Source organism: Polyodon spathula, chromosome 19 (assembly GCF_017654505.1).
Source record: "Polyodon spathula isolate WHYD16114869_AA chromosome 19, ASM1765450v1, whole genome shotgun sequence".
Classification (NCBI taxonomy): Eukaryota; Metazoa; Chordata; class Actinopteri; order Acipenseriformes; family Polyodontidae; genus Polyodon; species Polyodon spathula.
The window spans coordinates 27,356,125-27,382,345 of record NC_054552.1 but is presented as its reverse complement, the minus strand read 5'-3'; the positions used below and the strand labels follow the sequence as shown (position 1 = coordinate 27,382,345).

General features: G+C 37.2%; 1 protein-coding gene across 2 annotated transcripts; it reads right to left on the bottom strand.

Annotated features, from left to right (window-relative positions):
- Window positions 1-755: 755 nt before the first annotated feature.
- LOC121294439 (mitogen-activated protein kinase 6-like) lies at window positions 756-21,237 on the bottom strand. Of its 2 annotated transcripts, none has more exons than XM_041218124.1 (6): window positions 21,129-21,237; window positions 9,445-10,678; window positions 5,124-5,268; window positions 4,511-4,675; window positions 4,083-4,284; window positions 756-3,141 (listed from the first exon to the last, which is right to left on the bottom strand). In XM_041218124.1, the coding sequence occupies exons 2-6, from the start codon at window positions 9,997-9,999 to the stop codon at window positions 2,040-2,042; spliced, it is 2,169 nt and encodes a 722-aa protein (XP_041074058.1). In that variant the 5' UTR covers window positions 10,000-10,678; window positions 21,129-21,237; the 3' UTR covers window positions 756-2,039. The 2 variants fall into 2 exon arrangements, with proteins under 2 accessions (XP_041074058.1, XP_041074057.1); XM_041218123.1 differs by lacking the exon at window positions 21,129-21,237 and adding an exon at window positions 12,487-12,592.
- Between the last annotated feature and the right edge of the window lie 4,984 nt (window positions 21,238-26,221).

The following is a 26,221-nucleotide window of genomic DNA, read 5'->3' as shown; positions in this document are numbered from 1 at the left end:
CAAGGTCCAATGTGTTAAGTCTACTCAATCTAAAACTAGCAATTTATATATATATGAATGAACATTTATTTGGACAGTGTATTTAGGTTTAAAGCAGGGGCTTGGCGTATGTCTGTAAACTCTTTAGAATTATGTAATGGCTATAATGCCATAAATGTCCATGTAGTCCGCATTTCTGTACTGTATGTTAACATTGCATAGTGAAACCGTGTATTCCAACGCAGTGAACACGGAGAAATTTCTGGCTGCCACTTTCCATCCCCAGAACATTTTGCACTGATGTTACTAACAATTGTAGGCAATTTGCCAGCATTTAATGAAACTCACCAGCTTTCAATAGCATACTGTTTTCCCCACTCCTGTACATGTCTGTGCTGCAGCATCTGCACTGACCCTGTAATCAGGCAACATATGCTGATCTATAACTCATGGCATAAAAGCATGGATGTGGTGGAATGAGTTGTTTTATAGAGAAAAAAGCTTCCTAAAGCAATATTTTCTTGAGGACTGTATTAGCTTCAAGCAAAGATCCTGTGGCAAGCACCATTTCTGGCCAACTGCTATACATTTAATGCTTGACGATTTAGATTTCTTCATTTTTTACCCTTAAGATATAGCTTTGTTCTTTCTGGCATTAAAAAAAAAAAAAAACTGTTCAAATGATGAGTGATTATCAGTTTACATGGACATTCTGCAACTTAAACAATTATACACAAATATTAGACTACTGGAACAAATGAACAGACATTATTCTGTTTTTGCTGGCCATTTTAAATTTTATTACTCTTATTTATTTTTAAACAGGGCAACCAATGATACAGAAAATAAGTACTAGAATTTAAAGGCAAACATTTTCAGAAATGTTCTACATGCTACATTAACCTATTTTTTAGCATGCTTGTTTGAAAAATATATAAACTAATAACATACAATTAAATGAAAATGTAATGACTTACAATACTTAACCTTTAACTTCTAGTTTTATTGTACTTTCCACTTGTTACTTCCATGCAAACGATTCTAAAATTACGTTTTTTCTTTTTATATAAAAAAAAAAAAAAGACACAGAATAAGACTTCTAGGTGCATTTTCAAATTCATAAAGCTGTTCTGTTTACTTTTTAAATGAAAAATCTAGCACCTACACAATAAAAATGAACTACACAATGAGTAGTGCGTTCATCCAAATAATGAAAACAAATGATGGAAAATGGAAAGCTTACTAACTCAAGCAGATGTTTTGCATTCGAGCATACAGTTAACTAACCATAGTGTTGAACCTAAAATATGCCTCAGATGTTGAACAGTCACACTGAATCTACAAATTAAAATAAATACAGAAAACATGTTACATTTGCTAAAATAAATAATGGTGTATATTAACACCTTCACTATGGCAAATGCATACTTATACAGTCAATGAGATAGGACTACTGCAAAAGTGGAAATTCATGCTGTAAAGCACTATCGTGGCTCCTAATTTGCCACTCATTGCTGTTACCTTGAGGTAGATAACACATGTGTACCAATTTCTGCGTTCAGTTGATGGTTGCTGCTAGCATCATGTGTCTTAAGAAATGTTACAGTATGAAACGATTTTAGGATTTCTTCCTGTAAATTAGGTTTTTGCACATTAATAAAAACAACTCATGCAGACAGATTTTACCATGGTGTACTGTACACGCCAAGGCAAGAACCATTCCATGTGAAGCAGGTTAATCTGTGCTCATCTTGCTGTTTCAGACAGAATGCTTCCAAACTTGGTTTAGTGCATTTTCCTATCAGTTTCCGTTTGCCCCCATTGCGTTTGTGTCATATTCGTCTGTCTACACTGTGTGCAAATTACATGCCAGTTTAGAATTTGTATTTTTTTTTTTTTTTTTTTTTTTTTTTTTAAACAAAACGGTCTCAGGTACAATGGTTACACAAAGGGATTCAAGTTAAAACTCAAAAAAACACAATAAAATAAAAACATGTGAAACACATAAGATGTTAAAGGTTTCACGTACATAAAACTAAACAAAAAGTCTGCTGCGTGTTTTAATTTAAATGTTTAAGAATGCTGCTGTATGTTTTATGGGCAATCTGGGGGGAACATTTCACTGCTGCAGGTGTTAAAACAGCCTGTAGTGAACCAAGTGGTGAATCAGCAGGGCTATCAAACTGTGGGAGGGCTAAGGACTCAAACTGCTTGTTGAACAGGCTATCCCCATTCATTCCTAGAAATTCTGCCTCCTCTCTATCATCCCTTGGAATCTTATCTTCTACTGGCTCTGGCGCTACCACATCAACCTCCTCTCTCCTGCTAAACAACCTGTCTAAATAACTGGTGTAAGTATTCTCCTTCTCTAACTGCTCATCCTTCCTTACATCCCAACAAACTTCATCTATTAAGCAACTCTCCCCCTCAACACTCGTACTCTCAAACTGGCTTTCCCAAGGATTAGTCGTTCGACCCCCCATCTGAGCCAGATTGACCATTCCCTTCTGCTCTTTCTCCTGGCTCACAGACTTGGACATGGCGCTTTTGGATTCTATTTGAGACTCTATTTGGGATACCGAGCTGTTCCAATCATTTAAAAGATCAACATCAGAAGGCTCTGGTTGTAAACTGAGCTGGATGGTGCTTGCCATGAAAGAATCCAAGTCAAAAATCCGGTTCTTCTCTTTGTCTTTCTCAACCAGCTGCTCTGAAGCTTCCTGCAGAGCGATCTGAGCCTTTACCAATCCGTTTTTTTCACATTTAGTTTTGCCCTTCTTATCCAATTTCTCTTTGCTCTGCTCTTTCCAGTTTGACAGATTTATTATTAGTTTGGGCTCATAGTAATGATTGACTTCACTATCCCGCCACACCAAGTTATCCAGGTAGGATGGGGAGATGGCTTTGTAGTTACAGGTGTGATTGCATTCCAGATCACAATACTTGTTTTCATGGTGATCTTCAAATTGCCAGGAGCGTTCGTTAGGAAAGAGAGAGTCAAAAGCAGGGTCATCCAGATACTTCTCGCTGTCACCATCCATGTATTTACGGGGGTCTACCTGCACTTCCTCCTCATCTGTAAAGTCAGAGATTGCTCTTGGATCACGCTGAACTTCGTCGGCTTCGTAATTATGCACCTGCCAGTCGTGGTCAGAAAACTGGCTGTTATGACATATGAAACAAAGTTAAAGGGTATGTTAGCATTCTGAAAATCTTTCATCAACATCATGGAGTTACCAGAGTAGACATGACACAAAAAACAATGAACCCTTTGCAGTCCATTTATTCAGCCCTCCTCAGGCACGTCAGGTTCAATTTATTCTTACACGTGTGGTTTATTTTACATATGCTCCCCCCCCCCCCCCCCCCCCCCCCCCCCCCCCCCCACCCCCCCCCCCCCCCCCCCCCCCCATGAGATTATGCAGATCAAAAGGCACTGAATCGCAAAAAACCCCTCAGTATTGTATCTACAGCCAAGCCCCACCCCTTGTTCACTGTATTTTTCACATACCTCTTCACAGTCGAGCATACTGATAAATCCTCTCCTTATCACTCGTTTTATCACCAAACTCCTCAATAATGTGATCCAAGTCATTATTTTATTACTACAACATCTCAAAAAGCTCTCCAAATGTCTGTGATATTCTTTGAGTGTTGGATGCAAAAGCAGCTACCTCCTTTGTTATGTCCGTGTTATCTCTCTAATGCATGGGACTATGAGATATGCCGTTTTTTTCAGTTTCATTCGGCTCCTATCTGTCTCACTCGGCCATTGAAAGGCTTTCCCTGCTTTTTCCGGTGAAACAACAACTAGAGACCTGTGCTTTACGTCTTTTTGATGATGTCGGACAGGGTCCAACATCGGACTGGAAAGGGAAAATTGTAATGTCGGACCTGGTCTAAGGGCTAAGGGCAAAGGGCTAAAGAGATCTTATGGTCCTAAAACATTAAAGATTACATTTACAAACATCAAATGACACTAGATTTATTAAACAAAAACTGAAGAAAGATTAAAATTATACCAATAAGTCTTGAAACACAATATAATGCAGTTATGTAAACCAATTAAACTATGGGCATTGCATAGTGTCTAAAGGTATTACCTGTCCCAGTTATAAACATGGCTGTGACTTTCGTCCATTAGCAAGATATCATCCACCTCATCCTCAATATGAAAGGGGTGGCTTGAGATGGGCTCATCAAGAGGAAAGGAGTAGATGCTCATGTAAGGATGGGCTAAGGCTTCTTCTGCGGTCAATCGGTCCATTGGGTTGAAGGTCAGAATTTGCTTGAGAAAATCCAGTGCTGACAAAACAAAAACCTATTAACATTTTGTTCTATAATACCACAAAATAAAAATATATATTTTGTAAAATCTTTATTTTTGTACTTTAGGTTTGTATAAATGTTACTATCCAGCAGTCACGGGGCACCACATGATGGACATTAATGTATTTATATATTGTATGGTGCAAGCTGGCTTTTTGGAGGGAAAGCCAGAAAACAAATGTATTCAATGTTTTTGTGCTACCTTCTGCACTGATGCCTGGCATCAGTTTTGCCAATGGTGTATGTGGCTCAGACATGTCATTTTTGATGAAGACTGGGATGACTCCGAGAAGCTCTTCTCGATCCTCCTTGTGAATCACAGGTATTGATTCCAGAATCATCTGCATTTGTTCCAGCTCATGGGCGCCTGGATTCAAAAAACAACAAAGCAATGACTAAAAAGGGAGGAATTAAGTGCCGCGCGACAAGTAAACACACGCAGGCATCTCATTGCTCTACACTGAGGCCTTTAATACAATGTTGCAATTATTAAAACATTTAGCACAGCAAGGGTTAGAATTCCAGAAGCATTCATTATAAAATTAGTTCCAGGCACCTTAATTGCAAAGAACAAAATAAGACTCATTAGTAAAATAGTTCTGTTTATGTAAATTAACTGGAAACCCGTCAAAAAAACTGAGCACCCCCGCCCCCCAATCTTGAAGGTACTGTTTCTTTTGCTTTAAAAATAACACTAGACTGCTGCAGACCATTTGAGAAGGAATGCAGACAAACTGAATCTCTGTAGTACCTGCATTTTAGGAAGGACAAGATCAGTTATATGTTTCAACAATGATTGATAAGCAAATACTGACCAGCAAAAAGGGTCTTCCCAGTCAGCATTTCTGCAAAGATGCAGCCAGCAGCCCACATGTCAATGGCTTTGGTGTAATTATTAGGCGACAGCAGAAGACGTGGCGATCTGTACCATTTAGTGACCAACCCTTCTGAGAGATAACCCTGGAACAAGAAAAGAAAGCATAGTAAGTTAGGTGAAGAAAGAGACCTACTTATTTAAATCCACATTACTGTCCTTAAATATAGCTATGTTTTAAACATGTAAACACTCCTGACACCAGCTCATATGGCATCTACAAGAGACAAACCCTCACCTTCCTTGTCACGATTATGGTGGGATGCTAGACCGATCATGATAGAGATATGCACACAAGACAATGTCAAACAATGTATAGGTGAGCTGGACAGGTCTCTGAGAAATCAAGTTTTACATTTAAAAAAACTTGAAGCTTGGTGTTTAGAACAGAATTTCAATACTTTTAGTCACCATCTTCAACTTAAAATAAAAAAAAAACTTGCATGTTTCCAACATCAGTTGTTCTTAAACATAATTTACAGTTTGCAAATATCAAAAATTGCTTTCAGACCATAAATATGATTGAACTCTGACAGTTAAAACTATATGTTCCACATTAAATATGTAAAAAAAAAAAAAAACTTTTACAGTCTGCTAAAGTCAAATAACCCCTATCACAGCTGGCATATCTTAAACAATGATTTACATCTCGTAATGGTAACAAAGAAATACCATTTCTAACCTGGATGAGGACAGACTAGGTTAAAGCAGATTACAGTACAATATAATAAAATAGACGATAGTTTATAGTAGTTAACATGTGAACCTATAAATTGAGTTGTTACACAGATTATCAATTTTACATACAAACACCTTGGGGGTACATTAAACACTGGCTAACTGGAATCTATCCAACAAGCAAAACAGCGAGTGGTCTAGTTCTGGCTCAGGGTACTGGCTATGGCTAAATGGACACAATTATAAATAAACCTACTCGAAGGTATAGTGAAAATAAAAGGGGACACTGATAACTTCAATGTGGTATCAGAACAACACAGGCAGATAAACTTATTCCAATAGTAATTCAATGATGAGAATTGCATTGCAATTATATTTTGATGGTTACATAAACTAACCAGCTCTGTCTCTAATGGGTTTACTTCTAGTTGTACTTGCAGTCTAATTGTATAGAGTAGTATCCCTGGGATTAATTTAAAAAGATGAGAACTCTGTTTGTAAAAATTAAACAAAAAATAGACAAGGGATGACTACCAAAACAAAATCCTTGTTACTAAATATTTATTTTGGTTAATCTGAAGGCATACAAGGAATAGATAACAATTCAATAGTCAAAGTATCAGTCCATACATTAATTCTAAACTAGGTAGCTTGCTGTTGATCCATGTATCACTATGTTTGCGGTAAAGAAAATCTGACTAAATCTCATCAAGCTGATGCACAAGTTGCAGTTGTACCTAAACTATATCAGACTTATTTCCTGTAAATTACATTAGTTCATGTTTTCAGGGTGGACTACTATTTGCTAGTACCTTTGGAGGTCAACCTCACTCCACTCTTTGACTCAAGTAAGAAGGCACTTAAAAATAAATAATAAAACATAAACAACATCCGTTTGTCATTGACTATTTCAGATGGTGTTGATGGAAAACTAGCTTGAGAACTACATCAGAGAAACGTGCCAATTCCCAATCCTGCAACATGAAACCGTGACCATCGTGAAGAGGAAACTTGGCATCCCAATACACAGCCTGCTTCACTCAAGACACTAGGCCTATCCATTTAGAAGAAAAGACTTAACAAATAAAAACCCTGCACTGTCTCAGTCATAAGAAAGCAGCATGCTGCACAGGCTGATAAAGTATGCTTTCTGCAAGCGACATCTAAAAGTAGCAATGCTTTATTTGTATCTATAACAGCATAAAAGGGTCAGTTCAATATTACTTACCTTTTCTTCCCCATTGCTTTCCCCCCTCATTTCTTTTCTGAATTTCCCCTTAATGTTTGGGCTTTTAGGGTTAAATTTAAAAACTCTCAGATTATGTAATTGCTTCTAAATTCCTGCTGTGCCTTAAGCTGAAGCACTAATAAACAGAAGCCAAGTCTTAACAGTCTTACAAGGTAATTGGCAGTGCTTTATACATCACAGGGCTATGTGTAAAGAGGGGCACTATTTCCCTTTCTCAGCCTCAGTTTCTACTTAAAGCAATCTCATGCATTAAAATTAAACCTCATTAGTTACTTAAGTATTTCTCTTATGCACATATATTAGCAGTAGATTAACGAAAACTATACATTTCAGTTAAACACCCAGGACAGTTGCAATGACACCTCAGTCTAAATGGGGCTTTCCCAATTAAACAGTATACAAAAATAAAATAGTTGGCATGAGTGTCCCATTGTTTTTAAACGGAATATTCACACACTTGTATTTAACCATTTTGGAAACATTACACATCGTACAATAAAAAAGTTAAGTGTTGAATTGGAGGGGCCAGAGAAAGCAATGTATAAAAGGTACTGTAGTTCAATTGGTGTCCTTAATATAGAAACCAGGAGTTTCAAATGGTATGCGCGGCAGCCAGAGTACAGTTACACCACTGAAACTCAATGTGCCATTGCTGGTTCCAAATTGTGAAAGCCATACCTCTGCATGTTTCTAAAAGGGTAAAACCTGAAAGATTAAATTGCACAACATTTTAGCATTACAACCAACATAACAGAGCTGCTGGCAAGCTGACCAACCTTATGACACACACACACAAAAATGTCTTTCATGGACTACCCAGCCAGTTATTTATTTATTTATTATTTTTTTTACTTTTAAAATAACAAAGCTTCAGGATAACAACTGAAATGCTGACCTAAAACTGCATTCTAACCACTTCTGTTGCAATCTCATTTCAATGCCCAGTGATCCACGTCTGCTCTCATTTCACACTGAAAAGGACTTCACTTCATGCCAGCTCTGTTTGAGCATGAAGGGGAGACTGCGTTCCTTGTCTTTACTTAATGAGTTGGGAAAAAAATAAGAAGGGGTGGTGGTGGTGTGGGAATAAGGCATGTTTGTTTACTATAAGAACGTCAACTGGAACTGTCCATTAATTTGTGGTACCAGGAAGAAAGAGTGGTACTATACAGTCAATTCTCGTTAAAACAAACTCTGATTAGACATATTTCCTGGTACAAAGAATTTTCTACATGGTCCCTGCCAAACTTAGCAGGTTGCTTACTGAAAATTATTTCTTAATACAAATGAACTTAAAACTAATTATGTTAGACTCTTGTTAATATAATTTTTTTTTGCTGGTCCACTGAAATATGTATTAACGAGAATTTACTGTGCTTCGTTATCAGAAAGGGGTTAAAACACACCTTGTGACAAAATGTAGCCATGCCTGTTAAAACTTTAGTTTTATCACATAGCTACTTTGATGTGCTATTTCCAGTTTGCTGTAAACTACAGCAATGTACGACCAGCCAAAAGCTTTTACAAATAAGAAGTTCAACAGTTTACCACTACTGCCCCATCAAGTCTTGTGAGGCTACTTTGTCTGACACGGCCTGTGCCATCAACATTTTCTCAGCTGGTTTGGCAGTCACCACTAAATACTCAGCTGACAAAAGGTTAATACATTGGGGAATGCAAGTTAATGCCCCCAGCACTTGCAGAAACCCAGGCCTCTCCTGTTTAAATGTTAAAACAATCTAAAGAAGCCACTATGACTGGAATTTACATTTCAAAATTCACAGCTGGTCAAGCAGTTTTTACAGATGTGATCTGTAAATCTGTTTGATTTCTTTACACTACATAATCAGCTAAGGGGAATGTATTTCCTTCCAGAAACCTAAAAGAAAATAGCCCTTCCTCCTGAAGCACACACCATTCCCATTCAGATCATGGCAGGCTACAACAAAACAGCTTAAAGAGCTCACAGCATAGAATTTCACTAGTTTTACCCCAGACAGTTGTTTGGAGGGACCACATCCATTGTGATAGACAGCCAAGGTGGAGGTTCCTGTAATTTCAGGAACTATGACATCTCTACAGGGAGTTTTTAAATACAAAAAATAGACAGTTAACTTTGTGAGGACGTTTTTAGTTCTTAAGTACATGTCAAAGGCAAGTTGAATAAAATAACTTTTTGTGTACTTCAACTCTTCAAGCGTAACGAAAAGGCTTTTTTAAAAAGTTATTTCAATTAGGATTTTTAGCCTGCTTTTTTGTATTGTGAGGCAATCAATGTAGAAATATAGTTCTTTATTAAAAGGAAAACATTAACCCAGCATAAAAAGCATCATACCTTGTGAGAATAGTGCGGATCCATAATGCGGGCCAGACCAAAATCACCAATCTTCAGCACCAGGTCTTCTGTGTTAATGAAGAGGTTGGCAGGTTTGAGATCCCTGTGCAAGACGTTGGCTGAATGGATGTACTTGAGTCCACGGAGTAGCTGGTACATAAACAGCCTGGCATGCTCCTCTGACATGAGGCCCTGCTCTAACAGCTTGCACAGGTCTGTCTCCATGTACTCCTGAACGATGTAAACAGAGTTCAGTTCTGTCAAAGAGCTAACATCCTCCGTCAACTGTCTCCCACTGGGTCCCAGCGTCTCGAAGACCTTTACAATGTTGTCGTGGTCGAGGCGCCTGATGATTTTGATCTCTCGTAAGGCATGTTTAACACTCTGGGGGTCGGTGAGGACAATTTTTTTAACGGCCACCCTTTTGTCACAGTCACTGTCCACAGCTGAAAAAACCAGACCATTGCCACCATAGCCTAGTGGCTTCAAATCCATGTACCGCGAGCCCAAATCAAATCCATGAATGTTCATTAGACTTTCAAATTTCTCAGCCATTGTAGAAGAATTTGATGTGTTGATTGCCAAATTACTGCAGAGGTTTATTTATTTATTTCTTTAAAATAATTTCTAAATATCAAAACTTGTGCATGGAGCCATACGAGTTTCCTTAAAACTAAACTTGTTTTCCTGGAGATTAACAACACAAGCCAATCAGGCAAGCAGTGCCCCCTCCCACTTAATCTTTCACAGTCCTCTTACTGAAAAAACTGAGAAAGTTTAATTGCACTATGTAGATGTACAGTATTTTCATAGTTCACAAAGGTGGTGTCTCTCTCAGACTTTTTTTTTTTTTTTTTTTTTACTTAAAACTAGTTTGAAACACCAATGGAATTAATCTTACCAGACTGTGATTAAAGGTTAACATTTAACATAAAACTGAATAAATATAAAATAAAAAGCTTGTAACAGCATCTCCTCACAGTGCAGATACATTCAGTGTAAGACTGGCTCTGAGCAGCTTCATTCTACAGTGCCAAGGAGCACAAGGTGTTTATTTAAATTAATGTTTTAATTGTCAAATTGTTTCCTATTTAAAATTACTACTTTTAGCATCTGGTCAAGCAATTGGAGTCTGTGGCAGCTTTTCTTCCAGCAAGTTCCAGGTCAATGATCAGGTGGCTCTAGCTCACCACAGTCGCAATCGAAGCTATCATCCATTTTACACTTCTGTAACCTGAAAAAAAGAAAAAACCGAGTTGTTTCCCTTTTGTCATTATACACCCCACTAAACCCACTAAAAATAGAAATAACCTTTTAATGGGAAGTTCAGAGGGTAACTTCCTGCAGGCAACAGATTTCGTTAAGCATTCATCTTCAGTACTTACACAATGCTAGCAATACCAATTCCACTTAAGACAGCTAAAGACTAAACAGATTTAGATTGAAAGGGAGGAATGTAAATTGGTGAAGGTGGTAGAATGTATGGAACACTTTTTTTTTTAACCTTCTTTAAGAAACTGATCTGGGTAACCTTTACAAAAAAAAAAAAAAAAAAAAATTGAAAAAAAAAAAAACTTACTAGCCACACACCAATTATATATCACTTAAGTTTAAAAAATAAAGTTCAATATTATTCCAGGAAATTACCAGAAATATGTTTCACGAGCTCTGGAAACTACAAAATGTGACGCCACAGTAGATACACCCTCACTTTAAAAAAAAAAAAAAAAAAAAAAAAAACTTACGTCACCATCTGATACTTTCCAAAACACCCTTAACACCGCATCGTTGGTATTTAATGATGATTATTTTTTTAAACATTATAAGCCATTGGACTTATTTTCAACATTTCAAACGGTTCTCTCCCACTTGTCTGAGCTCGGCACAGCGGCCACGTTGCAAGTTTGTAGGGTGGATTATATCTAATTTGCATTGAGCGCTGATGGCTGGACTGTTGCTCATCAAGGCAGCAGCACTACGGAAAATATTCAGAAAACTGACGACACATTCTTACATTAATGTAAACTACACCTAATGTAGCCATAAATATTCTGTGGACTTGCACACGCTATTCCTAAGATGTATTTATTTTATAGATTCATTTATTTAATTGTATTTTGCAAGTGAATTCAAATCATGATTTTAGGGATAAAGTTTTTTATTTTGTAATACCAACACGTTTCATTTGAGCGGTGTACTCTGTTCAGTACACAACTGTACCACGATGCAAAAACATGCTATACCACTACTGTGACTAAATGCATTAATAATAATAATAATAATAATAATAATAATAATAATAATAATAATAATAATAAATACCAAAATCTCACTGAATAGCTTTCAGCACCGAACAATGTTCACGCGAGAGATTACACTCCACCAACAATAATACCCATATCCAGCTCCCACCAAGAGAACGGCATCAAATGCGAGGCGAAAACCAAAAAATGTTTCAAAATACATACAACATTATTATTAGGGTTGTTGAACGTACGTAGCAGTCGCCTGCCCCTGCCTGTAAACCAAAGCGCCTACGCAACACAGGATAAAAATGAGTCGGTGTAACTAACGGTTCAATTAAAAACCATGTGTGTTTAATACATACTTTAAAATATAAGGTCCGACACATCAGTGTTTACAACAAATGATCTATATTGTTAAGGAAACGGAGTGAAGGTGGTCCGACGGACAAATACGAGGTGGTTATAAAAACCCAAGGTAAAAACAGGCAAAATTATGGCTAACGACGTCATCATAGTTACATATTAACTGCCATACTATATACGCGTACTGCAATAGCGTAAACATTTTCTTTTGCAGCATTAGTTATTACAAAATTGCCGAGACTAGAACAGAAACAAAAGGGCCCGTTGTGTGTTACCACGACAGCACAGTCATCACCAGCAACACAAAGGCGCTTGTTTGTCAAGAGCGATCGGACCGGCACATATACTAGAACACAAAACAGACTGTTTTACAAACACACCAGATACTTTTTGTTAAATAGTATGTTAGAAGAATGGCTTATCCTTCACTTACTGTACTTATCCGTCTCATATGTGAATTTTTTCGAACTGTAATTAGTCCAGTTTGTGCTCCACTCCCTCGACCCTGTGTGTCTGCCGCAATCGCCATTCAGACTGTATCGAGCGGCGTGCCAGTTGCGTCAGCCCTCGACCCTGTGTGTCTGCCGCAATCGCCATTCAGACTGTATCGAGCGGCGTGCCAGTTGCGTCAGCCACACACTCACAATGGGGGTGGTGCTAGCATGATGGCGGCAAATTCAAAACACTAGGCTGTCGCAGTGTGACTGGGAGACTTTTTTTTTTTTTTTTAAGGTATTGAAGTATACTTTTTATTATTACTTTTCATAATTAGAAACAAATACACTACATCTTTTCAACAGCATAGTTATAGGAATCACACGTAGAAAAGAAAACTACTGAACAGTTGCTTTAGTGGCTGTACATTGCGGAACTAGTATAAGACTAATACACCACCATATATTACCAAGTTCACACTTATAAATTCTTTGACTAAAAAATATACAGTAAAACCTGTTTAATCCAGACCTTGTAAAAGTTTTATTGTATAACCAGGTGTTCATGTAAGTGGTACGCAGGCATGGCCATGCCATGCAAACCAATACAAAAAAAATCGGACTTGAAAGCATTTTTCATGTGGGCAGCGAAGAGTGCATAATATTTGGCTGTGACCACCCATTTTTATTTTCTATTGAGTCTCTGGGATCTGACAACGATCTCTGGGTAACTTCACTTATTATCGCTGATCATAATTAAATACTAGTCCCCATATTTCACTTAATGCCACAGGGTTCCAATTCACCAAAAAGTCCATCCCTGCTAGTGTTATCATTAGCTGCTACAATTTGTAAAAAAATTGTAATAATTGCAATCCACACTCCTGCTTAAAGATTTATAAAATATTGTTGTTGTCTCGGATACGTCCATTAACCCTTTAAGGACGTGATCTTGTAAACACGATTATGATGAAATCATTCTGGGCACGTGATCTGGTAAACACAATTTAAAAAAAAAAAACGTTACTGGGCGACCATACCCTGCAGCACAGCTTGTTAACCATGGCGTTGGACAGGGAAGGGATGGAATTTAACATGTTTGTTTTTTCGTGTGACTTTCACTGAGACGGGCATTTAATTGTTAACGGGCGGAGACATTTCACAGCAGCACGCAGAGACAAAATATGACACAGGAACTTATTTACAGCAAAGAAACAATGGAAGCACTGTAAATCCAAAGATATCTATATATCCATATATCTATCTATCTATCTATCTATCTATCTATCTATCTATCTATCTATATATATATATATATATATATATTATATTATATATATATATATATATACCATACATACATGTTATGGTTCTGATACATACATACATGTTTTTTAAAAAAGCGAAAAGCTTTTATGGTTTCTGAAGTACTTTATAATGTTCCCCAGAGTGTTCTGAAAAAAGGACACCAATTCCAAGAAGCTACTGTAAAAAATAAATACATAAATTGTGAATTTTTATAGGAAGAGTCAACTACAGCCCCCAAAAAAAACCTGGTCCTGGGAGAGCATTCCACTGAAAAACACTTGGTCCTTAAGCAGTGCTGCTTGTGAAGGTGGATTTTCGCATCCATGTTATGCCCTGATGCATATTCATGTGCAAGATGACCACTGAAACCTTTGATCCTGAACCCAGCGTCCTGGATAGGGGTGCAAATCGTTTTGTAAACTGCTGCTACACTGTTTTGAAAGTTTAGTACCCGAGAGCCTACTGCTGCTAAATTATTAAATACTGCCTTAATCAAGCTCCCCTTACAACTTCTCACATGAATCTAGCTCTGAATTTGCACCCCTGATCCTTGACATCCCATTGTTTGAACTGTCGGAGGAGAAGGTTGAGCCAGATAGTGACTTGGATGATGACCCCTAATTTTGGTGAGTATCAAACCATTTCTGCTGGTAGGCCTACTCATGTGAAAACCTGATGATTAAACTTATGTGAACCCATGTGAATAATATTAAGGGAAAATTAGCTATGTTTTTAAGCCTATACCTGCACTGAGCTACAACAAAAATCTGAATGTGACTTAACATCTATTTTAGAATATAGATTGACCACGCCTGGGATATAGCTGCACACTTTTGTACGTGCCTCTGCATTGCACTTTGTATCATAGTAAAAAAAGCCACAGCGTCCATCATAGAATCTTCTTTGTTAGATATTTCTAGGATTTTTTTCTCCACTGCAATGCATCTTAATAAGCAAAGCGTTCTGACATTTTTGTTGACTCAACACTGCAGATTACTGTTGTGTTTAGGTATGCACCCATATATTGTGCATTTACCAAAACCAACGCAAAAGAGAGCTATGTGGAAAAAAATCTAAATTACATGGCAAACCATTTCAAACATTCTGAAAAGAATAGATGCCTACTTAAAATCAACACGAAGAAAACCTGAATAACAGCAGATAGCGCCTGAATCCCACTAGCCACTGCTAATGCCAGGTAATGAGGTATTGTTGTGTCTATGTTATGTATTATACTGACTACTGTGACAGAAATATAATGAGTTTTGGTTGTAAATCTCCCTCCTGACCTGTGAGGACGCTAAGTAGCGAAAGGGGAAGTCTTTGGACCGGCTGGCCTGACAATTCATTTCCAGGGTTGGGAAGTCGGTCAGCCTGAATGAAGGTGAGACTCTGGTGTAGGAATGTATTGACCCGAAAGGTAAACGATGTAGCAGCTGCAGGCAATAGAGACAGCTGCAGTCTTTTACCAAGGGGTCATGTGTGATAGCATAAAGGGGACGGAGAATCGCAAATCTTTTCCTTCGCTTGGTTTTTATTGAGAGACTGGAAGGACCGTGAGAGACATAGAGAGTTGTGTGTTAAGAGAGATATTTGTGAGTGTTTGTTTTGTTTGTAATTGTTAGTAACTGTGTTTTTTGAACCACCAGATGGCTAACACGAATCTGGAGCTGTCGTCTTGGGCCAGCACAAAACCGGATCACCATTGCACTAAAATTGTCACAAACTATTATAAATTGTTATCACCCACTACGAGCACTACTGCACGAACCGGGACGGGTGATCATGGATAGTATTATTGTGGGGCAGATAACTTGTCTTTATTATTTAGGGCTGCAATCCCTGTTTTCTGTTTCCGTGTTTTACATATTGCTGTGTATTACCAGAGTTTATTATTTGGTCACCAGGCCCAGATTATAAATCAAAATAAATCTTTCCAAACCGGATTAAAATGGTCTGTGATTATTCCTGCACTGCATCACCTCTGCACCTGTTCACAATCAGCAGCCACTTTGCCACACTATGTATAATAATAAAGTTAAAGTGTATCAAGTAGTTTTGTCATTTAACCTTTTGTTAGGTACAGTATTCGATTTTTTTTACAGTAACTCACAGAATAGCTTCTGTCAAATACCAAAAACTAATTTATTGCCTTCGATTGCCTGTCACTAGTATATATTAATACCAGATGTGTACATTTAATTATCCTGTGTGATTGGTCTACAAGATTTCCATACAAAGATACTGCGATGTAGTCAAGCATATCTACATGCAGTTGATTAAAACAAAAACACAAAGGTTATAGCATTACAGGTCATTCAATAATGCATGTTAGCTAATCATCAGGTTTATTATATCCTCTTTTGCGGTGAAGCTGACGCACAGTAAATAAGTCAAAATAGGAAACAATGTTTAGATAATTAGGACTTGATTAATCATCCCCAACCTAATCAGGTACAGCCACATTTAAGACCAATAGATCTGATGAAAACTATGTAATAGAAAAATCTATATGAACGTAAGTGTTATCTTCATGTTCTCCGCAGCTATGGGTGCATCAGAACAAACAGCAGTCCCAGATCTGTTATTGCCACAGCTGTCTGTAATAACCAAGCAGATCAGACTCCCCTGATTCCTTGACATAATGAACCTCTTCTCTGTTCATTCATCAAAAAACACCCAGTATCCACTCTTCGAAGATCAAAACATAACTGCTTTAACCAGGATTACCCGTTCCTATTGAGAATTATCCCCATAAACAGCATGTCTGTAAAAGGCAGTCCATCTGTTACCTAGATTTATGGAAAACAATTTGCAGGGAAGTTGTCACATCTGCTGCAATATTTTTTCAAATGGGATAAATAGCTCTTTGGTTAAAGATAAAAATAAATACGAGGAAAAAGATACTATATATATATATATAAGCTGAATGAAAACCTAGATGCTGCTGTGCACTTCCTTAAACTGATAATGTACAGTGAATTCAAATGGAAAAGCTATTAACAAAATGTGTTGACTGTGAAGCACCTCTGCTTTGCTTGCCACTGCAGACTCAAGATAATGAAACAACGCCAGTGGTGAACAAATTCTGAATTCAGAGCTTGTCACCAGCTGATGAATGAGCAGCAGTGAAAGCCAGATTCACATGACCGTGAGAGCTTTGCAGAGCATTAGCACAGATGGACCATGTGGGTGCCCATGTGCTCCTGAATGCAGCACAATGCTGCTACATAACCACTGGAGGAGGTCTGTGCTGTATACATGCGACAGGGGAGGACATCGACTGTGGGTGTACTGCTTTTAACCCAGGTTAGAATGCTTGTCTGACTGGATTAAGAAGGAAAAAAAAGGATGGTTATGATACATAGTGACACACACTGCAATATCAAGATCATGTACATTCTGGATTATATTGAAATATTTAACTCATTTAACTAACATATCTAATATGCATGCTTTATTATCTGTTCAGGCAGTGTCAATGATGAAACACAACATTATTTTATTCCTGAGACAGGCTAACAACACACCACTACAGTGTTACAGCTTAGATATGCTAATGTTGCTCTATTTAGTAAGAAAGTTGCCTCTGACCATAAAAGCAAGTGTTGCATATCCTTTGGGATTTGAATCCCTTAAAGATGCCTGGTGCTCTATAAGTGTAAGTTCTGCCGTATGCTTTTAGTTTTATGCAGGGAGCTGCATTTTCTGCTCATGTTACAGAACAATGTCCTCAATTCATCGGTGGTACAGTATATTTATAAACGGACCTAAAGGATTATGATGTAACCATTGAAAGGATTGGATTCTCTCCAAACGAAGACTTTACATTGTTGGCTCAGATGTACCCTGGCAATGCTTAATTTGATTCTTCCCAGTTGTGCTAAGAAGTTCATTGCATTTTCAGAGCCCTTTGTTTGTGCCTGTCAGCATGTCACACATGTTACTTGGAAAGCAAGCATCTTGCTGATGTCACTGGCAAGGTATCACTTTCTATGTGTCCTTTTCAAGCTGGCGCTGCAAAGCACTTTTCTTAGTGAATTAAACATTAGAGAGGCTTGACTTTTGAATATAATGTATGTTTATTGATTGTAATACACAATTACATAGATGTTTTTTTTAATTTCTCAATGGTATGGATGAATTTGAATGCGTCTAAAAAACACAAGTAGGTTGTTATTCAAATGGACACTGTGCACCTTACAACAACTCATTAACATTTTAAACATTCAAAAAGCTTTGTTTGTGTGAAATGGCTGGGTTGCCAGAGACCTGCTGGTTATGCTTCCAGCATTCAAATTCATTAATAGTATTATATCTGACTTAAAGACAACTTGGAATTCTCTTAATCTAATCAGGTCATGATTCCAAGCCATTGGATAAATGCCCATTGCGGTGCATCTCAGAATGTCATTTGGCCATTTCTCATTTGTTGAGTAAAACTGAACTTATGATTCAATACAGTAACTTTGATTTCCTGTTTTGTAACCAGGAGTTCAGTAGTGACCTGTCTAGTGGCTTGTGAATCAGTGTCACGGCTCCTTTAGATAGTAAGTGTTTAAATAAGTTCCAGTTGATTGAATGGTTACATATCTCTGGGCTGAGTAATGATTCCTATTTAGGTGTTCTACTGGACAACCAACAGAACTCAGGAGACAGACTCACTACCCTTACAGGGTTGCCTTACAATCTGGCAGTGTCAAGTGTACACAGTGTATTTAAATTATGCAGAGAAATGAAAATCAAAACCACTTGGTCCTTCTCAGAGAATTTGCTTGAGTCATCAAACCTTTGTTATTTTAACCAAAAGATCGCGTGACCTTAATTTCAGCCTTGTTAATTAGCAGATTTTCCATCCTTGATTGCACTGCCTGATTTTATGATTGTACAGCGTGTTTCTAGATTCATGCCATGACTACAGATGTCATGGGATAAAGATTGCAAGTGGTCCACAAGACACTTGTAATATAAACAACAGGTGTACTTCCAAACACAGGTACATTAACTACATGTACCTTTATACAAGTTTACCACTGTAAACACAGTAAGTTTGCAGTTTTATCATGCTTTTCTCATTATCGTTCTTTACATTTACCATTGTTTACCATGCTTTGCCATGGTATTCACTATGCTTTATTTATTACTAAGGTAAACTTTTATAAGGATAATTACAATGTTGTTACCATATAGAAATATTTACTGCATGCATGTAACACACAATTATGTGATTTTAAAGCTGAAACTCTACATTAAAAGCATGTATTAGTATTTTTTAAAAAAAAAACAACATATATTTGTCATAAGTATACGTATTAGTATAAATAAAGTTAATGTACCAGTATTTTGAAGTGAATCTGAAAAAACTATACACATCTTCCACTCTATAACTATATATTTTTTTGAAATCAAAACTCTTAAAGGATATTGTTTATCAGCATTATTAAGCTACTTCACAAACAACAGCTGTCCCAACTGATGTTGAATCCTCCATGCAGTAGTATATCTCAGAGCGTTTTAACATCATTTAGTTCAGTGTATGGAGAAGCCTGTGTGACTCTAACACCATTTTCACCAGTGCCATTTGAATGTAATGATACCCCCTCCTATTTCATTACAGTCTGCTTCACGCTGTTAGAAATCACACTGTCGTTACCAGGTTGTGAAATCCATCTAATATATATTAATGTTAGTTGATTTTTTACTAGCACGCTGCTAAGTTCTGCTATGAGATATGGCCTTTGATAGCCATTACTATGTGATGTGTGTTCCCAGAGCATATAAGTACTCAAATGGAAAAATATGAATATGAATAGTTCCACCACTAAAGACTTGGCTACCTTGTTTAATCACAAGCAAACTCGTCAAATAAGCAGAAGAGCTCATTCAAGACCTGGCAGAACATTGTGGAATCTCCTTACATTAAGACGTTTTAAGAGAAACCGTCTTTCAGCATTTCATTGGGTCAAAGTCTTGACGCAAACAAAGTAATTTAAAGATTTACAATAGTGATTGTAAGATATCAGGGTTCATAAAAGACACTTTGAAGATGTCTTGGAATCAATAGTGTTTGAAGGTTTATGTTTAATGAATAGATCCCCGAAGCCAATAGGGTGTTTGTTAAATAGGTGTTTGTTTAATAGGAAATGATAAATCTACAATGACATACAACAATCTAGTATTTTTAAGATGAGGAACAAGTACTGATTTTTAACACCTTTTGGATGTATGTGACTTTTTAAAAGGGGGATAATCAAATAAAATGACAGTGGAATATCACAAGAGTAATGTTAAGTAAGTGGTTTAAAATACATGTGCAGTATTTTTTTCTCTTTTTTCCATTTCTTGCTCAATACCTTTTAGTTGGATACAATATTTGACAAGATAACATTATAATGTATGCACAATCTGAAAACCAATAAAAAAGTAACAAAAAACAACCAAAAACAAAAACAAATACTTGTCTATGAATGAAACCAGTTCATGCAACCCTCAGGATTTTGAAAACCACAGTTTAACGTCAGTGTGACCAACAGTTCACATTGTTCTAGTTTAGCTGTAATTATGGAAACTGATTATTCTGTATACAGTGAACCTTATGTTTTAAATATGCACTGGCAAGTCGTGTCAAACAGAACTTGATCTCTTTAACATGATTGCTTACATTGTGCGATCTGTTTTATCTTTATAGTTTTGTTTCTTGAATAGTTACTGTTCAACTTAAAAGTGTGGTTTGCATCTAGCATTAATTGGTTCGTGAAATCATATTATAAGTCTCTTATAATATATTTTTAACATGCTCCACAAGTATATTTCTTTCTGTTCATACAGTAACCCCATTTTCACTTCAATGGAACACATTTGCTCAGCTTTTAATATGGCATTTAAAGAAAGTGGTGGGAAAGTGAACGCTGTTTAAAAGCCAGTGTATCAAATCTCAAATAATAAATCAAAGACGTTTATAGTGACCCCAGTAAGCAATATAGACTTTTAACTAACAACAATGTTTAGCCAACAGCATCTACTACCTGATGAACTAAAGAAATGGTCTTCTGATAAATATGAATTGAAAGTGCTTGTCATGCACAATATATATTCACTATATTACTATGAGCGATTATTATCTAAAGCAGATTAGGAAAGTTACACAGGTACTGTTCTATATGCAGCAATTTGTTCAACACTTGTGGGTGTTTATATTTCTGACATTTATAACAATAACACTTTCAATGTGAGGAAAATGAGCCTACAAGTAAAACTTATAGCAGTTATCAAATTATTACTATAGACCTATCTGTCTATGCAGGAGAAGGGTGAGTATAAAAATGACCCTTACCATTGTTTTTCTCCATAGTTCCTCCAATAGCATGAAAATCCTTTAATATCCCAATATGAATAAATAGCCTATTAATGATATTCTGGATACAGGGCAATCAGACGACTGGTAGCCAGAGGCTGAAGAAGTGATGTGTAAAGTGTCTGAGTGGGTGATGCTGTGCTCAAAGTATCATGTTCAGCTGTTGCTGTTGTAGTCCATCAGGGAATTAATATAGAATGGGAGAGGGGGAGGAGATTGTATTGCTCTGAGTTCCAGCCCCACTGCAGACCAGTCAGCACCTCTCTCTCTCTTTCTGTCTTTCACAGGCTGTCTCCACTCCTGCTGCACTCCTGAACGTTGAGCTTAATACCTGATCTTCCTGAGCAGCAATCAGGGCCTTGGCAAAATAAAGGGAAGCTGCATGAATGGGAGGAAAGACCTGTCGATTTGGATTGCTTCTGACTACAACAGCAGATAGCAAAGCTAGGCATTAGACCCAGCTGACCTGGCTGCTGTCATACCATGCCTTAGTGAATATCGTATTGCTGTTTATGCCATTTCTGTATTATTCCACTCCCCTGCTTTACCTACCAAGAGAGTTCTCTAGCTGTTAAAGGTATACTGCAATGTCGCACTTGCTGTTTGTCAGTGCAGGCTCCTATTACAGCAGTGTTTCACAGGATTAAACTGGGAGAGATATCATTCTACAAGACTAAAGGTGACTGTCCTCCCCCCCAGCTCCAGCCCATAGATAAAAAACTGACAATACACTGGAGTGTCTTTGGAATTAGGGGGAAATGCAGACCAGAAATACTACAGGGTTTGGATAACAGTGTAGAAGCACCTGCAATTTGTGTTTAAAAATCAGAGTAATTTGTTAATCTATTCTGTAACATTTAAAAGCTGCATCTCCTTGCTGCAAGGCAGTTTCAGTCAAACTGGTAAATGCTGCAAATCTGACATGATCGTAGTCGTTTCGTTGGAAAGAATGACCAAGAACAACCAAAACGTATGCACTTTCTGGAGACTTTATTGCAGAAGGCCCTAGATCCCCTTCACAAATACATAGCCCACAACAGGACTGTCCAAAGGATGGCTCGTGAGCCATATATGGTCCACTGGGCTGCACAATTTGGCTCCTGATTTAAAGGTTAAGGCTGGACTTTCGGTAGTTTTTGGTAGAAGCAAGTCAAAACGTAAAAGCAAATGTTGTATTAATGTTTAAGCATGTAACGAATACAAAATCAATGAAGTATGTGTAGTCCAGTTGAACATTCCATCTTTGCTTATTAAGGATCATACAGAACTTGTCATCAATATGGCTCTTTCAGACAAAAAAGTTGGTCAGTTCTAACCTACTAAATTATCTTATGTTATATAGGTCTCCCCAACAATTTCTTATTAGATCTGTGAACTAGTTTGAGCACATCAGTCACCTCATTATAGAAATAGATTGCTGTTCATTAATTATTAGGGGATGTATTTAAGATATTAATAACAGGCTCCTTAGAATTGCTTAAAGTAGATGAAAAGGTAATATTGTTTCTGGGTACTCTCTAATTGGGTTTTTGTGAATATTGAATTGCCTGTTTCTGTATAATCAGCATTACAAGGTCAATGTCACTTCAACTTAAAATGCAGCCTCCCCAGACCCTGTGAAGTACTTCTCCCACTAACTGACAAGCGCACCTATTGTGGTATAGTGTTTCTATATAGTCGTTTGCTTGGAAATATGTTTTACAGAAATGCCATTCAGAGCTATTGATTTTGTTCCATCAGAACATTTGGGACTGTTGAGATCTATTAACACACTTGACAATTATTCTGAGTGGTTAATTGTTCCAATACTGATATTTATTATTGAATATGTCTGTGATGCCCAGACAAATCAGACTTTGTTTTTTCAACTTACATCTTATATCTACAGGGTACATCGAGTGCATAAGGAAAGAATAATCTTCCTAGAGGATAAAATCTAAGACACTCAAGGCTTTTATCTATATTAGCAAGGGACATGGTTATCCCCAAGTTCACTAAATGTGTCCTCAGGTATTGTATTGTGACAAGTGCTTTGGATTGAATCAGTCATCCTGCCGCAGGCTGTGCTGTGAATCAGTGGGATCCTTTGTGACGTTTGGGACTGCACTGTGTCCTGTTGTAGTAGAAATACCATTTGAAGCTGTTAACCTTTAAAGGAATTACATGTGAAGCAAACTTTGTGGTTACTGTATTCAGAATCCAAATAATAAAGGAATGACAGCAAGATGAATCTCTAAGATAGATTTTCCCTACCTCACTTGGCATACCAAATCTGATTAGCATTGAGTATGCTGGGACAACACAAACCATAAAATGGCACAACACAGGCCATGGCAGGCCTAGATGCTGCACATGCATTCTTGTGTGTGAGTCAACAATCACTCATCTCCACCCTAGTAATTATTGTGAGTCATCTGTATATAGTATATACAGTACACTACTGGGTGGCCAGTGGATTGTTGGTGAAACTGGAAAAAAAAAAACTGAAAAGAGAATGAATCTGCAACAAAATGAATAAAAAGTTCTCAATACACAATGCTGGTTACTTTTGTTGGTGCAGAGGTGATGGACTGGTTTTGGTGGATATCAAAATAAATTTGGACCAATTGTTTCTTTGTTTAGTATTTGCTTTCCAATAGATGTGAATAGATGCTATAATGAGCTTTCATTATAGCAAGTCGAAATTAAAAAGCCTGTACTTGCGCGGATTGATTTTAAGTTTGATTCACAGTTGATGCTGTGATATTCCAGCCAGCATCTGCTTTCTGATAGAAGCCCACTAGAGCTGGAAGCCGATAGGCTGACAGTACTGAATCGATTTCTAATTATTTATACTAGGGGCGTAGGTATAGTTTGTGAACATTGGTACCTGCTAATTGGTCAACGTAAGCAATTGTCGACAGAGGTTTGGTTATTATGTAAACTTGATTGAGTAAACATTGATCACAACCCTTCCTTGAGTCAGCGTGGAAGAATGCTTATTGCTGGAGATATCCTGCAGCAATGAAGTGTTTTTTATTTGTTTGTTTGTTTGTTTTTTTCTCTGTGATGAAGTAGCTGTTGTCCAGCAGGAAATAATAACAGTTTATAAAGCTGTGCTTTTAATGTTCAGTTGCCAGGGATCATAAATGCCAATTATTTTCCACCATAATCTAACAGAAACCAGTGTATGTTTGCAGAACCAAGAAGTTATTAAATTTGACTTTGTAGAAAAGGATTATTTACTGCCTCAAAAATTATTTAGTGCTTGTACTGGAGACAAAGTTCTCCTAGGAAAGCGTATTAGTTCTTATTATAAATCGCATATCAGAAATCAACCAAATCACAGGGAAGTATTTGCCAACATTGCAGTACATCTTATCCTCTGTACAGATGTCATTGTGTGCATAAAACAGTGCATCTAATTCCAACATTCAAAAAGCTTTATAAAAATAAAAAGATTTATCATTAAAGCTATTCCTGAGTACAATCTCATTTGAGTGATCGTGTTTAGGGTGTCTGTATCAGAGATTTCGTTTCAAGTTATTTGAGCAGTTAGAACTGTACGACATCTCTTATACAATAAGAGACACCCTACACTTGACATGCTAACATGCTAAAATATTTCTTTTGGAAATAAAGGAAAAGTTTAGGAATGAGAGGAGATATTTTTGTCAGTTTTATTGGATAAAGTTCCTCTAATCAGGATGGCCCAGGGCTCTATCACGTCTTTTGTGTGGGTGCACCAAGAAAGTCTCAGTGTCTGTGTATATATTTACAATGAAACAAACAAAAACAACAAACAAAATCCTCACTCCCTTGGAGCACTAAGACAGTTTTTCTTTAAACAACCAAACACATATCATTCAAATACCTTTCGTCTGTATTTAGGTTTCTACTCTTCAAAACCCATACTTAATTTTCCTGGTAGTGTCGTCTCCTTTACACAACAACCTCAAACAAACATTGTTCTGCCTTTTACACCATGTGGTAGCAGCTGCACTTGTGTTTAATTGTTCGGGGAAACTGGCGTCCATTTTGACTCCCAACCTCATACGTGATATCAAAATGGCCACCAGCAGCCACTCGCTCCGCCCCTAAAGCCCCAAAGTTATGGTCCCGCAGATATACCCCAGGCCATCACAGACGTTATAAAGATAAAAAATATAGAAAATTGCCAGGTAAAGCTCAAAACAACCCTTGTGCTTTTCTTTTAACTCATAAAAGTAATGAGATATCGAGACAAAAGTACTGAGTTCATAAAAATGCATCATAAATGACTTTTCATATTAAACAACACAAACAGGAAACAGTGTGCTGTATTTAAAATAGGTGATTATACTTTTAATTGTTGTGCCTGGTCTATGTTCTGAGTACTTGTAATACCAAACACTTGAATTCTATATGTGTGTTTTGGTTGGGTGTGTGTTGTTAATAATAAACTGTTGCATCACATAACAAGTCACTTCAGGCTAACTATTGGTTCAATGGACTGACAATAGTTGCTTTGGATAAGGGTGAAACTACAGTATGTAACCTCTGTCTCTTTCTAGAGGAGTTATATAAGCAGCCTTTTATTATCCTCACATACTTGAGTGCTACACATCATGACGCAATTCACTGACCTTCAACTCACAAACCCCAAATTGTCTTAATAGTCTTTTAACTCCACCATTAATCAGTAATCATTTGCCAACCAGCTTCAAATCTGCTGGAATCAAGCATGTAAAGATTACTATTGAAGTCCTATTTGTAGAGTGGGAGGCTTCCTATGTTTCTGTTAATTCATTTAAGAGTCATACTATTGGTATACTATTTAATGTTGTTCTGTATCGTAGTGGCTGTGGGTGTGAACCTTACATCCTTCAGATAAATAGGGACCTGAAGACTGCATCACGCTCATTTGCTGTTCAATAAGGAAATAACGGTCAGGCCATTACTTTTATTATTCAATTTTATTAATTTTCCTTTTGTTACAAGGTCATAAAAGTTTTTTTGGAGAACACTACACTAATGCTATACGTGCCGATCTCAATGTGAAAGAAACGATAGATATGAAAGGTAATTGCAGCTATAGTATATAAAATGAACAT